Source organism: Argiope bruennichi, chromosome 4, assembly GCF_947563725.1.
Source record: "Argiope bruennichi chromosome 4, qqArgBrue1.1, whole genome shotgun sequence".
NCBI classification, from domain to species: domain Eukaryota; kingdom Metazoa; phylum Arthropoda; class Arachnida; order Araneae; family Araneidae; genus Argiope; species Argiope bruennichi.
Window position 1 is genome coordinate 56,469,773 of NC_079154.1, and position 16,600 is coordinate 56,486,372.

At 27.1% G+C, this 16,600-nt stretch overlaps 2 protein-coding genes across 2 annotated transcripts in view; one reads left to right on the top strand and one right to left on the bottom strand.

Annotated features, from left to right (window-relative positions):
* Nucleotides 1-435, bottom strand: part of LOC129965779 (sodium channel protein PaFPC1-like) — a 37,974-nt gene extending 37,539 nt beyond the window's left edge. Inside the window, exon 1 of the mRNA XM_056079955.1 lies at nt 148-435. The gene's annotated coding sequence lies outside the window, so the exon portion shown is untranslated. The remainder of the gene's footprint in view (nt 1-147) is intronic.
* Nucleotides 436-1,368: 933 nt separating this feature from the next.
* The window catches only part of LOC129965562 (patronin-like), a 121,240-nt gene continuing 106,008 nt past the window's right edge, over nt 1,369-16,600 (top strand). Inside the window, exons 1-2 of the mRNA XM_056079561.1 lie at nt 1,369-1,541; nt 3,799-4,017. Of these exons, the coding sequence (XP_055935536.1) occupies nt 3,922-4,017 (96 nt within the window). The 5' untranslated portion in view covers nt 1,369-1,541; nt 3,799-3,921. The remainder of the gene's footprint in view (nt 1,542-3,798; nt 4,018-16,600) is intronic.

The following is a 16,600-nucleotide window of genomic DNA, read 5'->3' on the forward strand; positions in this document are numbered from 1 at the left end:
TTAGAATTTTCCACTGGTTTTCAGTGGCGTAATTTCATAGAAGATAGCACATATATAAAAATGTATAAACATTTAGAAATATCATTTAATTCGATCATAATTTTAGATCGCATAAACTTTTCATATATAATTTCAAGAAATATTTACTTTTTAAGTTTAAATGTAAAACAGTCTCGAAACTTTTCATTTTGCACAAATTGAGACAGGTATACAAAGGTACCTAGTAACAGCAGGTACTAGTCATCTAATCAGTAATTTAGAAGTGAAAAGGCAATTAAACAAAGATTTACTATCATTCTTCATATCGCTGTGCAGATTCTAAATAATCCATTGACTAATTAACAAAAATATTAAAATTTAAACATAATATATGCTAAAGTTGAAATCGGCCGCACAGAGTTTTTTTCCCCCCAGGTATTATTTAGTTTCGGTATCATACCGCTACATTCTATGCGTAAATAACAAAACCAGCGTTATTTTACAGACGATCAATAACCGATCAGAAACTGAAATGTTTCATTGCTGTATTTAAGAAAAACTGTAAAATTCGAAAGTTTATATCTTTTACCATTGCATAAAAAAAAGCTATATTACTTGAAAATGTAATATTTTTAATACTATTTTATCGCAAATTTCTTAATTATTCATTGTAATGTAATAATTTTACAACTGCAGATAGTGAATATCTAGATTTAAATTATTCGTTGCAGAAGAAAATTAGCTTTTTCTAGCAGTTATATTTCTATAATACATATGGGATTAAATTAATTAATAAGGGTTGATTTTAATAAAACATTATTTACCAAAAAAAAAAATTTTTTTTTTCCTATTCTTAGAAAACCAAAAATATAATTTATTCAGTACAGTAAATATTAAAATTGATCCATTAATAATTAGTATTCCGTTATTTAATTTATATTAGTAGAATATGTTACAGTAGACCCTCAATTGAACAGATCATGAATCAATGGATATCAAAAATCAAACCCAAATTAAAATATGTTTTTCAGGCGTTTTCTGTCCATTTAATAGATCTGTGATATTTTTTCTCCTTCTTATACGCAGTCGTGCCGAATTTTTGTTATTAATATGATAGACACGTTAATTTTTTAATTTTTATAATGCATTACATTTTTTAGGCTAATTTACTTTTTGAAATTACCTTCATTCATCACAATATAATGATTTCTTTTATTTTTAAAGACTTTATTTCTCTCAAATTAATCTATTAAATGAAGAATTCATCTTATTTATAGGGGAGGAAAATCATATCATCGAATGCTCTGAAAGATAGGCCACAAATTCCGCGTTTTGCCACTTGTTTGTTGTCTATCCTTCTCAACTCGAGTTTGCGAAAAGAGACAGCAGATCATGAACTCGGTGGTGTTTGTCATACGGCTTGTGTTGGAAAAAATAAATTAAAATATATTACTTATTAAAACCTTCAGAATTATGTCATAAAAAATAATTTAACCGCATTTAGATGATTCTGAACTATACAGAAATAATGTAGATTGTCAATTTATGCGACTGTAATCAATGTAAGTGCCGGTTTCTGCATGCTTGACCTATCGATGATTTTATGACAAATTTTAAAATTTGAATTATTTCTCATAATTTATTAGTTATCGTTTGATTAATTCACTCAAAGCAATCTCTGAATAGTGATTCTCCTTCTTTGTATATTTTCAAATTTTATTGCTAAAATGATTTTCTTTTGTGGATATTATTGCACCTTTCAATCGTAAGCAGTTTGTAAGATTTCCCTGGTACTTTTTCGTTTCTCTTTTTAATTTCAACAAACCTCAACATTTTATTTATTGTTTGCTTTGATGCCTCTAAATTATGATTACATTGGATCATACTGAATATGCAATTAAAGCAGCCGGGCTAATTTTTTATAGATTCTTTTATTGACTTCAAAATTTAAAGTAGTTTGATCGCCTGTGATTGCAGTGTATAACTATACTCTTCCAGCTGCTGCAATAGTTTCCAAGGGGTAGAGGTGTAAAATTTTGAAATACATCAATTTATTAGTTTTATTGTGACATGCAGCACAGAATTAAAAAAGAAAAACATTTATGTTCATTTGGATGTACTTGAAAAATTTGGAAAGTTTATTTTTACTAATGATCCTTACAAGTGACTTACAGTGAAATAAAATTGTTCAGTGATTTATGATTGTCACTTTTTTTAGTAGATTTAATAATTCATTTTAAAAACTCTAAAGTCAAATAATTGCTTTGTATTTCATTAAAATTGGAGTGAATATATATATATCAATTAGAATAATTCTAAATTTAATATGAAAAAACTAAATATTTTAATTTTTCATTTTAAAATTTTTATAATATAAAATGGTTTTTTTTGTTTTTTTTTTGTTTAATATTATAGGTGTTTTTTAGCATTCTGTATGTCTTTTAGGTTTAAAGTTGTTGAAAAAATTAATGTAAATAACAGCTATCTCTTTTCAAATATTTAAAGTAATAAACATGCAAAATTCAAACAACTTTATTACCTACTAAAGCTTTTGTGCAGTATGTTATATTTGATAAATTTTAGATTTAAGTTATTACAATATAGCATTTGCTATCTCAATTTAACTTTTAAAGGAAATAGACCTCTCAAAATAAGAATCCAAATCAGGAATTGCTTTTTTTTTTTGTTGCTGTTTTTGGTAGGGAAAAAAAATTAAAATTATAAAATTTCATTCAATGTATTACTTTTTTTTAATTCATTATTAATTTAAAACTTGTATTAATAAGAATTATTTTATATGAATTTCTATTATAATTTATCAGCTTCATAGAGATTTTTAATATTTTCCATATATATTCTTCACATTGTCTGCATGTCATTTCTTTAAATGTATTAATGAAGATCAGTACAAAAAGGGAGTTAATGAATTATTTTTATTTTATTGAATTAACTTTTGGAAATCAAATTGAATGAATGATAGATGAATCTAATTAATCTTAAATATGTTGGTAAAAGTAATTTTTAATATTTCTTTTAATGGATTAAGTAAGAAATGCAGTTTTTGAAATCCTTTTCATTATTCCCTTCTTACTTAAAAATATATCTTTGTGTAGTTTCTTGGCTCATTGCTTCTGTCTTTTTAATGGAATCTGTTTTAGAATTTGAAAATTAAGAAATTGTTTTAAGGGAAATAAATGAAATAAAAAGTTAAACTAATATAATTTGAAATAGAAATTAATCTTTAAAGGTATTTAGTTGTTAAAATAAATAAATCTTAGATACTATTATTCATTTTTTTTCCCTAAATAATTACTGCATTTATTACTTCTACACAATAATCTTTGGAGAAAATTCTTTGGGCATATAGATAATGAGCTATATCTCACTGCTGTAATTTAAATGAAAATGTTGTAATGTTTTGAAAGTTCTTATTTAAAAAGCAAATATACTCTTCTTGTAATTCTGTTCAAATTTCATTTTCACATTAATTTAATATTTCACTTGAATTTGATGCATAGTGAAAGTAAAACTAGACAGCTCAATAACCATATTTTTATCATAAATTGAATTTCATTCTGTTTTGTAATTAACAGATTAATAATTTGTTATCAGTTCTGTTATGCTCAAGGTGTTTTATCTTATCATTTTATCTTGTTTAGCTTATCAAAAAAAAAATCTCTAATAGTTTATATACTTTGATACAATTTATGCATGTCTTATTCTCAATTGCCTGTCTCATTTGATGCTTACTTTTTTAAATAATAGAAAAAATTATAAAAGGGACACTGAAATCATTAAGTTTCATTCCTTTTAATTTAGCTTCCTGTTATGTACTGTGGAATTAATATATATACTTCCAAATGAGTACATTAAGAGAGGGATAAGAAATGGACAATATTAGAGCTTGACAGTAAATTTTGATGCGTAATCAATTTCATTGTGATGGATCCAGACCCCGAGGCAAGCCACTCCGAAGATGCTCTTTCAATTCCAGAGGTTCCTGACATTTGTTCCATTGAAGAATATAATGATGTTGAGGTAAGTACATCAATTTAATAAAATACAGGGCAGGATTAAAGAATTAAATGCAGTTATAAATTTTGCTTTCTTAATCAGAAATTTCTTCTGAAATGGTTCTCAATAATTATGTATGCCATAAATAAGATTTTTGTTTGTATAATTTAATGTTTCCGTATATGCAGATTTTTAATTAGATGCTTTTATATCCTAAAATATTTTACTATCTAATTTTTGAAATTTTAATTCAATGCTCAATTTATACTGAAGTGGCTAAAATTTAAAAGAGTTTTATGAAAGAACTATTATTGTAATATTACTCCTAATTCCATAATTTTTTTTAATAATAACTCAGAATTGCATGTATCAATAGAAAAATACTTTTTATGATGCATATAATAAAGAAATGAAAATTTCTTTGTCTATGTAGTATTTAAATAACCAGAAAAAATGAAGCGGAATTTACATCGGCTGATATAAAGTAATTTTCCTTCATTGGAGTATGATCAGTTAACATGATTATCTAGAAAGAAGATATTTTTACATCTTGTTTTTACTTGTCATGTATTGATACCATATGTTGCAGGATTGTATTTGTCATGATGTTATTGCTATTGATTTTTTTCAGTGTTTTTATTTTTAAAGCCTGGCAAAATTAATGAAATGAGGCAAAAGGGTGATTGATTATCTGAAATCTTTTGTAAAATAATATTATTACATGAAAAAGGACTACATCTACTATGAATTTTTTTTTTTTTAATTTTTAAAGTAGCATGAATAGATTCAGTTACTGTTTAAAAAAAAAAAAAAATGTTGGTAAATATTTCAAAAAGTGTACCAAGTGAGTGAAAATGAATAATCAGTGATTATCTAATAAGTCACACACACGTGGGAAAAAAACTGAAATGGTAAAAAATATGTAAATTATATATTGGCATTCATAATTTTTATTATCTTAATGTAGTCAGTGTGTGTTCAATAATATAAAGTTGTCCTTTAAATAATATTGTTTAGGGATTAGAAAGGGAAATGAATATATACAGAAAATATATGAATAGAAGCAATAAAGTTTTATGTATTTTAAAGACTTTCTTGTGCGAAATTTGATTAAAATTTGGGAATAATTAGTATCTACTTTGTTATCCCATATTTTCATAAAATATTAATAACATACAATTAAATTGACATAACACATTGGTGTAGAAAAAAGCTGTCAAATTGTTATCTTTTATTTTGAAAAACTGTCTCTTAAAGATACAGAAATCCAGTATCCAAATCTAAGATGGTTCGAGATTTTTAGATCAGATTTTAAACTAATTAGAAAGAAATAATAAGATAAAGAAATTCAGAAGAAGCATCTTATAGTATTACATTTTAATATCAGTCATTAAACTTTGATAAATCTAAATTAATATTAGTATACATATCTTAAATGCAAAGCATTTTTTTTATAGTAATCATCTAAAAAAATTTAAATTTGTGTTAATAAATTTTAAAATTTAGTTAATTTATTTTCCAGTTGAGCTATTGTAAGGAACATTTAATTAAATTATACAGCATTAAAATTAATTCTTAGACATTTAATTTTAAATTCTTTCTTGAAATCAGCAATATTGTTTAAGAAAATAAAATCCAATTCATACAAAATTTCTTTTAAAAGTTTGATTTTAATGAAAAATATGTCTTTAAAATAGCTTTTTTTTTAAAAAATATATTAAATGACTTTAAAATATGGTAACTTGTTATATTTTGAAATTTTGTCTCTGGCATTAAAGTTTGTACCAATACTAAAATAATTATAATTATAAAAAATTAACTCATGCATAATGTTATAATTTCAAGACTTTTTTTCTTTCTTTTTTCTTTAACTGCAGTGTTTTTAATATTATTAATTTTTAAGAAAGTTTTTAAAAATATGTTTAATTTCAAAAATAAAAACTTTTGAAAAAATTATTTTGGTGAAATAATCATATGTATGGGAAAATGGATGTATTATAAAAAGAATTACCTTAATATATAATGATTTCTTACTTCATTTAAACCACTCAAAAGTATCTACATACTGAGAATTTGTCATTTAATCCATAAACTAAACTAGTAATGTATGGACAACTGTGTAATTTAAAAAGTAAAGAAATCTAAAATGACAGCCGGGTGTCCGGAATATCCCTCCCAGTTTCATCCCCCCCCCAATCAACAGTCATTCGCTATTCATCGACCTACCCCTTTTATTGTTGGTAAAAGGGAGAAAGGCGATTAGGGAGACATTGATCTGTTTACTAGTTTGAGAAATGAGCATTATTAAGTAGGAAAATAAATAATTTTCTAATAGATTAATCTTATTAAAAATCATTTTCATCGAATTAATTTAGTAGCGTCGCATTTCAGTAATTTCTATATAAGCTTCTTTATTTCGTGAAACAAGAATTAACTTTTAACTTGGAGTTTCTTAACCTTTTTTTTTTAACCGTTTGTAAATCTGATAGCAAAATACTAATTCACAAAAAATTTAGTTAAAGGCGTTCATTTGTGAAATTTAAATGAAATATTTTAAATGAAACATTATTTTATAAGTTATTTTTGTCTGATTATATTGAAAAACGTTAGGGGCACTCACCGTCAATTTATTTACGATTAAGTAACGTTTCTCATCACAGTTGGTATCAATATGTATAGTTTTAAAACGCTTGTTTGTAAGCATTTGAATGCCTTTTCATTGCTAAACTATTCAGAATTCGATTTTATAGCAGCTTCTTCAGTTTAATAGTTGTTATAGCAGTTTCTTACGTTATTTATTCTGATATCTCTCAAATATTTAAATTGATCATAAATGGTAAATTAGTACAAACGAATTCGGCCAGGCAACTCGAATACCACTTTAATATTCAAATAGTTTATATTATAAATTATGCTATTCGATTTACTGTTTTTTAAATATGAGATCTTTTTTAATTTACTTCTATTAAAATGTCAGTTTTATTAAAATTTTAAACTAATATTTGCATTAATTAATATACTAAAATCAAGTTTTTTTTACTTTGCCTGTTTTTTTTTGTCTTTTCTGAGAATAAAAATAGCTATCTACCATTGCACAAATTCTTCGAAAGAATAGTCGTTTAAAAAGAATCGAATTCTAAAGTTCTTGAAAGTATCAATGAGGCGGAACTTAGGTTTATTGTGACTTATGTTAGTATCCTTTAACAAGGAAAACTTCGGTTTCCGTTCTTCGATGTATGCATACTGTACGCTAGATGTCGCTACGAGGCTGCCTAATTTTACCTTCCTTCCGAAACCAAAAGGATGTTCGTTGCTTATCGTAAAAATAAAAATAACATATTTACATAAGTATTGTTTGTGTGTACTTTATGGCAGAAATATTTGCTCACGGTTGAAGATAAGAGAACAGAATTGAGGCTATCCTCTCTTTGAATGAATGATATTTGATGCTATGCGCCGGGGTGTGGTATAGGAAGTGAAGCGTTTTAGTGTTGTGTTTTTTTTCCGTTGGTAACTGACAGAAAATCTTAGTTTTTCTTTTTATGATCATTTCTCCTCCTCCTCTTTGAATCTGACTATTTTGCTTGTTTATTATTATTTTGCGTTTCCAATGTTCTTGGGATTTTTTTTTTTTTTTTTTTTTTTTTTGCAATAAATAAATCATAAATTTTCTCATAATTTCTTATTACCCTAAGAATATGACGTAGATTCACAATTAAATTATGAAATGCAATTTGGAGATGAAGGAAATCTTCAATTTTATCATATATAGAATAAAATAGCAAAATTACTCGAAGTTAGTATCTTGTCTTGTATTATAGTAATAATCTATCTTTTAATTAAGTCTTGGTGGCAGTAAAATTTTAAAATCTCTTGTGGTTATGCAATCCAAAATTCAAATAAAAAATAAATATCTAACGATCTCTGTGTTTTATTTTGTCTCCCTGAACATTATTTGCTTCGATTATGTGCTAGTGAATATCCGTTTCTAGTAATTATTATATTAATTGTGTTGTGAACTAAATTCCAAAAATCACTACATTTTCTTTTAAAAGTAGTAAATATTATTTTAAGTAAAATTAATAATGTAAACTTGGCATCTGTTGATGAACAATTAAAGTTCTTATCATAACTTAATTCTCGTCTAATTATCTATTTGCATAAAAAAGGAATAAGTGATGTTGAAGTGAAATTATTATATCAAAATCATCTTATGTGATGAAAACGATCTTCATAATTCTGGACACTTCATAGCTAGTTTGCCATTTGTGACTATATTAACAAAGTTCTAAAAAGAGATAAATGTGACAAAAACTTTAGCAGAAAAACAAGTTAAATAGCAAAAAATCCTTCTCTTTTTTTTACTTTCTCGTATACGAAGTATAAAAAGAGAAAATATTGTAATCATCAAAAACTGGACCTTGACATTTTAATAAATATCCGTGTTTCAGACTTACTTGATTTCTAAAAATATATTTTTGGCATTATAGTTTTCACTTTGTCTGCCTGTGAGTACAATATTTCAAAAAATTATTGAGTTAGACGCGTGAAATTTGGTACGTGGTTTTTACACAAAATTTATAGATTTTTGTCATATATTGAAGGATAGCCATTCGTTAGGGGGGGGGGTACGTCTATCTCTCTGAATGCAAGTAAACTCAGTAGCTACAAAACGCAAAGAGCTAGCTAAATAAAATTTGGCCCACTGTTTTAACATCTAAATTGCAGATTCGTGTCCAATTTTGAAATATATCCATTAAAAAAAATTGGAACATCTTTCGATCTGTTCATTCGCATGCATATAAACGAAATAATTTATAATAATAAATGAAATTTTTAATGTAATATTATGATTAAAATTTTGTTTTCAGTCGATTCAAAAAAGACTTCCGAAATGCATATTCGGTTTTCTTGACTAAACTACGAAGTACATAACGCTCATGTGCGGAATTTTAAAAAATAAAAATCTAAGCCCTCGTGGCGTTCAAGATCTTGCCCAAAGGTCACAATTTTTTTGTGTTGGGTAGGGGTATTACAACTTTAAGTGAAAATTTGTGAGTAAATTTCGGGAGACAGCTTCCATTGGTTTGCTTATTTATTTATTGACATAATCCAAATAAAACTTAATGTATAGTTGATACAGAAATGCTCAAATATTTATTTCATATTCTTTCACTTGGTTTAATCCATTTTTTTCACTTTGATTGAAACATGAAAGTAAAGATTTTCTGCGGCATTTAAAATACGCCGATTTGAAAGATGTGTCACGGAGTTCTTGAACTCAAAGTTCTTAACCTCCAGATAGAACAGGTGAGGTAGGTATTGACATGGCATTGAGATTGCTTAGTAAGTTATGTATATTGACATTACTTATATTAGCCTTGTTTTATTCTCCTAGAATGTTTGTTTAATTTCGATTAAAGCTTTTATACATAACTTGATATTTGTGCTTCCGTCAGCATTGTTTATAGCTACTTGACTTACACTGCTTTCCTTTATATTCGTGAATCTTCTTAATTTGATAATGCTTAGTATCATATCAAAATGTTATGGAAATTGTAACTGTTAGCTAGCATTTGGTTGGTATCATTAAGATGATTTTTTTTTAATAATGTAAAAATAACTTTAGTGTAATAGAATGCTTGGAGGTAGTCATCGAAAATATCAAAATCTCACTTAAGTTAATTAAAATTTCAAAAAATTGCACTGAATTGCATAGTTCTACTAAAGGTATAGCGCAACTAAAAGGCATCCGGAGTATATGATGATTTTTTTTTTCTCTTACTCTCTCTTTTAGTCCCCATTAGTGGTTTTACAAGTGCAAATTGCATCAGAACCATGGCGTTGTTTGTTTGTTTTTTTTACCTTTCATCATATTTTCCTTTAAAAAGTATCATAACGCACTAACTTTTTATCTCCATGGCACCCTTTAAGCCTAATGTGCAGGCTATCTTACACCTCTTTGCTCTCATGTTGCCTCCGAGTCCCATTTTTCCATTCCCCCCTCCCCTAAATTCCATAATTCTAATTGAGGCTCCGAATTTATGGAGCACCGAGTCAATTTTCGGTGGATCATGTCAAATCTTGAATATATGTGTTTTTATGAATTTGCAGAAATTTAATGTGGGCTAAAATCTCTCATTAAAAATATTTCTTCTAAAATTATATTCAATAATAAATGTGCCCCCCCCCCCCTTTTCAAAAGTGCTTTGTGGGTTCATGAGGTCTCTTTCAAAAACGAAACGTGTACTGTTCGTCTCAGGAAAAAAAATTGATGCGCCCAGAATAAATTCGATTTTTACAATTGCGTCGCTATGTTTAAAAGTGTGAGAAATAAGATTAAATGGTCTGTCCTGTTGAGCGTCTTTCAACAGATTGTCTATTTATAATTAGATGAGAAATATATCCTTGAAAACGGATAATTAAGGCAACGTTTTTCAGGACTAGGCAGCTAATTTTTCGGGACTAAATTTCGCTTATTCTTTTAATATTCAGTTTGTTCTTGGAATGTATATAATTGTTTATTTTGTTTAGCGTATATATTTCTGTTAATAGGTTTTTGAAACGCGTTCGGTGCGCTAAATAAAATACTTCATTCTTATTGTCAAATTGTCACAGAGAAAGTCGGAAGCATTCCTAAGTGAACATTCTGATGGAAATTCAAATGGAGCATTCTTCTAATGCGATGCCTGACTAATCGCCTCTTTGTGTGTTAGTGCCAAATGATATCGTTTGCATCATTCATTATCCATTATTTTTTCGATCGGAAGTGGCAACAATTGCTTTACAAATTACCCTATTCCTACTGACAATGACACGATCCATTCTACTGTAATGACCATAGCGGTATTCCTTTCATTATTCCTTTCTTATTTTATACTGTTAGTGTTCTGCTAAATTACATAATATTTATGTCTTTCTAGTTTAATATTTTCTTCTGGATCGGGATTATTTGCTTCGCCAATGATTCACAAATTTTAGTACTTTATATTATTTAAATGAAAGTGGATGTACCCAGTGCACCTCTTCTGTTTGTTAAATTCACCATTGCCAAATTTGACGTTTCTAACTGAATAACAAGTCATTATAATTTTTATCAGTATCGTATCATTGTCTGCTTTTTTCATGAATGGCGGAATTGATCCAGCAGATTTATAGAATCTGTTGAATTTTTTAAATTTTGTTTTCATTTACTTATAAAACTGGACTTTTTAGATAGATTATCTTTTAGATAGAAGTATAATGCTCCTCAAAGAACATTAATTTTGAGTCTGAATCGATTATATAAATGCAGAAAAAGTTAAAAGATGTTGGTTAAAAAGGTTATAGTATACTATTCCTCTATTTCGTCCAGTAGAGCTAAAGTTTTCAAAACCGTGTGTCGCGACAAGATCTTGAATGTACACATTCGTTCCGCAATCAGCAGAAATGTGATGTAAACTTAAAATCGTCATGAAGCTACATATTAGAAATATTTTTTGTAAATAACATCTCACAATAAATGGCATTTTCTTTACAAATTTTTTCATGGCCCATAAAATTTTTTTCGTCTCTGAAAAAATTCAATATGCCGAAGATGAAGTGAGCTGTTATAGATTCGGTTTCTAAAAAGTAGGTGACAATCATTCAAAAGTTTGGGAACCCCCTGCAACAGAGTATTATAATATCTATACGCCTTCTTTCCATCAACTTTACACAACTATGAATGCTGCTTTTGTTCGTTCAGTGTACAAGTTTTGGTTTTTAAATGCTATTTTATGTATTGTTAATAGTGTACAATTTATGAAGCGCCCAATCTTTGACATAGAAAATAATAATTTAAATGCTTTAAAAATCACCATAATCATCACTTATGAAATTTTTTATTGTTTGTTTAGTAATTAGTGCGGTTATTGGGAACTGTATAAGAAATTTGACTCATAATGACTCATAATTAATTGTAGGCATGACTTTATAGATGTTGATCCATTTGCTACTGTATAATTCAAAAGTAGTCTCTGGAAGTCTTTTTCTTATGATAAACTGTCTATAATTCGAAAATCATCGTCCCCCCCCTTCCCACTTTCTTCCTTTCTTTCTAGTTTAATATATTTTTTATTGCATATTCTTGTGACAAAAAATGCACCTGTAGGTATCTATGAGTTGTTAATTGTGAATTTCCTTCCGTGTTAGTTTCTTTTGACACCTAGAGATAGCCAAAATGTTATGATCATCGATACGGATCGATAAGATCAATTAAATTAATCAATATCCAGGGCGCTTTTCTTTTTGAAAAAAAAAAATATATACGTTGGAAACGATATTCGTAATTATTCATTCACAGTATATAATAATATATATATGCACAGTAGTTCTTAATAATTCATTCACAGGGTTTAAAAAATAAAAATTTTATTGAGAAAATAATTTTTGCTGAATGTTAAAAATTTTAAAATGTATAGATGGATGATAATAAAGAATTCTGCTAGCTGTTAAATTTATCTAGTAACCATTAAAAATAGAGAACTTGCTGAAAGAATTTCGTTTGTAAATTTAAGCGAAGATGGGCTGCAACTGCTTTACTGAAAAAAAATATTCATTCAGTGCTTGATAAGTTAAAAGCTATCATCAAGATAGAAAGAATGTTGTACAAAGTAAAATAAAATAATGGAGAGGTTGGAAAGTTGAGAGACAGTATTCTCTAATTTTTTTTTAATTCTATATTGCCCTGTTTTGCATAACTTTCATTAAAAAAAATCACAGTAGATAGCAATTAGGCAAGTATAATTGTGCTGCTTATTCATGCATGCAGCGTATAGTTTTGTGCATAAAAATGCAAAAGTTATAAATATAAATGTAACTTTTTTTTACTTTTTATTCCTTTTTTTATTTTCTGAAAAAAAATATATTACTTTTTTTAAAAAATACTAATGCTTTAACATTATTTTGCCAAAGTTGTCAAAGAACTCTGTTATTTTTTTACTCAAATTGTTCTAAAAAGTTCATAATTTTGCACAGTTAATATTGTTTACAGAAGGGTGTCAGAAAATCAAATTAGGCTTTCTTGTATAATAATTAAAAAATTATTTAGCGGCATTTTTCCCTGTCCCTAAAAATATGTAAGATATACTTATTTCTACCATAAGGTATCTTTTTGACTCCTTACAGAAGAAGTATGTAAAAGAATTTCATAATAATTTCCTGTTTTGATAATTTTATTAATAATAACATTTCAATTCTGATCGAATTAAAGAATTCATTGTAACTTTTATATTCGGGCATTGTTTACAGTCTATTAGCAGGTGTTTAATTTTTCTATTTATTTATTTTATTTTTATTTCTAATTTTACGGATACCCAGAGTTACGAAAACCGAGGTATTTCAAGAAATAAATAAAATGAGGAATGCTTCACGATTGAGGAAAGTTCATAATCTGAAAGTAAAGTATTGGATGATTTTTCCAAAAATTGCCACGGAGCTAATGATAATTAGAAATTATACTTTATTACATCAATAAATACACTACTTAATTTATTTATAATTTTGTCATTCGCCACTGATTCCATGGTGGTTAAGTGGTCCTCATACACTAAAAGACATAAAAAAGAACCTTTAAAAGAAAGTAAAAAAAAACTCATTGTAGTAATAGCTTTAATTCATAGTCATATTTAGGAGAAATAAATAAAGTCAACATTAATATAAACATTATATCTACAAAATGTTCAACTTATAAAAATTATTTCTTTAACTATTTTGAGCAAGATTATGTTTTATTTGTATGATTTTAAAGTTCAAATAGTTTGGGCATTTTGTATGATCAAACAAATTGTAGAATGTAATTTTTAAAAATTTTAAATTGGAATCTGAATATTTTAGATTTCTTTAACTTCAGCAGGTATTCGTTTCGTCTATATTTCTTTTCCACATGAAAGAATGTGCGTTTTCAAAAGGAAGCACTCACGTTCTTTTTTTACACACGCTAGAGTTGTTTCGCATGCGGTCTAAACTTAAAAGAAACCGGTTTTCTGGTTTGTAAAAGACTTCAAATTTACTCCTTGATAAAATCAAATATATTTTTCGTTATTTTTATCCTATCCTAACCATAGGCTAAACATCTTCTCTCTCCCCAATGTCTTATAGTACGCGTCCTTAACTCAAAGCATCTCTGATAATCATCTATCCGCATTGGAACAAAACAGGAACAATGAAAAATGGTGCTATTTGTGCTAATGTAATTGTGGAAATGTATGTGGATTAAGGATTCGATATTTACGATTTTTTTTCCTATTCTTTCTGTATTGTTCAGCTTTTTTTTTTTTTTTTTTTTTTTTTTGATCTGAACTATGGAATGTTGACGGAGGATTTTGGAATAGAAAGAATTTAGCCATTAAACCCAGAAATTCTTGATATTTTTCTCTCGACAGTACTTTTTAGTTCTAGAATATTTTTGCGATTTCTATTGCATAAAATAAAAATACTTACAGAGAATTATAATATTGATAAAATTAATTTCTGGCTTTTATATAAATTTCATTGATGCTTATCAAATGAGAGAATTTCTAAACTTTTCGTACAGATTTTAACACTAGAACTAGCGATGTTAAATATATATCTAGTTTTAACACACTCTTCAAACTGACGGATGTTTGATCATGGCTTTCATTGTATTTTTTGGCTTAGTTTATGTAAATAAAAGAATGGGATTTAACAAAAACTACATATTATATAATAATTCATTAATTATATTAATTATTAATAAAAAATCCAAGAAAAACAGTTTGTATTTGCATTTATAAGATATCCAGTGAGAGCTTTTAGTTCTAAATTGAATGAAATAGGTCTCATTATAACGGCTGCCGAAAGCTGTCATTTTGACGGGTCTTGCTGTAAAGAGGCATAGGTCATACTGATTATCTAAGTTTAAATGGCTGAGTGGATATTGAACAGGAATATAATTGTTCATATATTTCATTAAAAGTCATCATACAGTTCTAGAACAATACATAAATTATGTCAAAATTTTTAAACATGAAATTTGAAAACCGTCAAAATGACGGTCTTCGTAGCTCTAATGTTAAAGATAAAACTGTCGGTCCTTTAAAGTTTTCAAAATCGTAGGCGTTTTCTATAAGCCGTTCAAAATGAATGAATCTTCTACAAATTTCTCTTGATTTATTTCTTACATCCTATTTTAACTGCATTGTATAATACTACATTTTTTCAAGTAATACTATTTTGCTCAAGAGGTTTAAATGAATATAAATATATTTTTCAATTTCTCCTGTAAAGATTTTTAATCATAATTACATGTATATAATACCCTTTGAAGGCATCAAATCGAAGAAGTGCTGTCTGTATTTCCACAGCGTATAAAGAAACGATATAAACGTGAAGAATCTTATTTTAAATTTGAATTAAGTGATTATTTCACTCATCGAAAAAAGTTATTACAATTTTATATGTTTTTATACTTTGCACGTTCATATTTCAATAGAATTATTTCTATATAATAAGCTATTTTTAGCATATGAAGTCTTCAACCAGAAAAGGTATACAATTTCTTTACAATCAGACCGATATTTTTTATGGTCAGTTATATTTAACAAAGGAAGGGGGGGGGGGATCTGTGAATGTTTCAATTGAAGAAAAATCAAATGAGATTAATTGCAGATGCTAAGTAGTATTTGTCTCTATGAATATTATTATAATGCTCATTCAATCACGATAAACTTACTTAAATAGATATAGGATCGTGAGAAAATAATTTATCGATATCATTGCTATATTTTTTTTCACGTTTCTTTTCGATGAATTTGATAAAATCCATTTTATTCGTGTTTTCTAAGAATTTGAATCTACAAAGTATCAAACTTTATGAATGCCTTGTTAAGAATTACCATATTCTTGAAACTGTCGCTAGAATCTTCGAAATGCAACAAAATATGTAAATGGCTTAAACAGATTATTAATATCATGCGCCTTAACTGGATTTAAATATTGCAAAATATTAAGTTTATTAAAATATGCGTTCATATGAATATTCGATTAGTTGTTTAACAAGTTGATTGCAGCATGGCGCGCCTAAGTGTCATAGTTATTAAGAAATTGTATCAAGCCATCTATCTACTAAGATAGCCTCCCTTTCGGCTATAGTTAAGAGATAGCTAAGAGATTATTTAATTAGATTTCTGGTCCGAATATTTACCCGAAATTGTGGCAGCGAACGACGTTAAAACATGTTTATAGTCACCATCTTAGTAACATAATATTTCTAATCCACTTTGCAAATTCATTTTTAATTTACTATTTGTATATTCTTTGAATATTGAACTCTTTCGATAAATTAAATGACTTAACTTAATGTCTAAACTCAAATTGTTTTTGCCCAGTGTCTTCATTGCAATTGTGCTGTTTGTTTCGACAGTTTTCATTAATTTCTTTACTATATACTACAAATAGAATGGATGAAAAGTTATGATTAATGAAATAATAAGATTCTCAGATTTATAATTGCTTTTTCTTTTGAAATGTTTAATTTTTCTTTGAATAACTTGCAAAATATGTTATTTAAGTTACGAAATTAAGTAAATCCCTTTATTTCAGAGCAGTAGTCTAAGATGTGTATAAC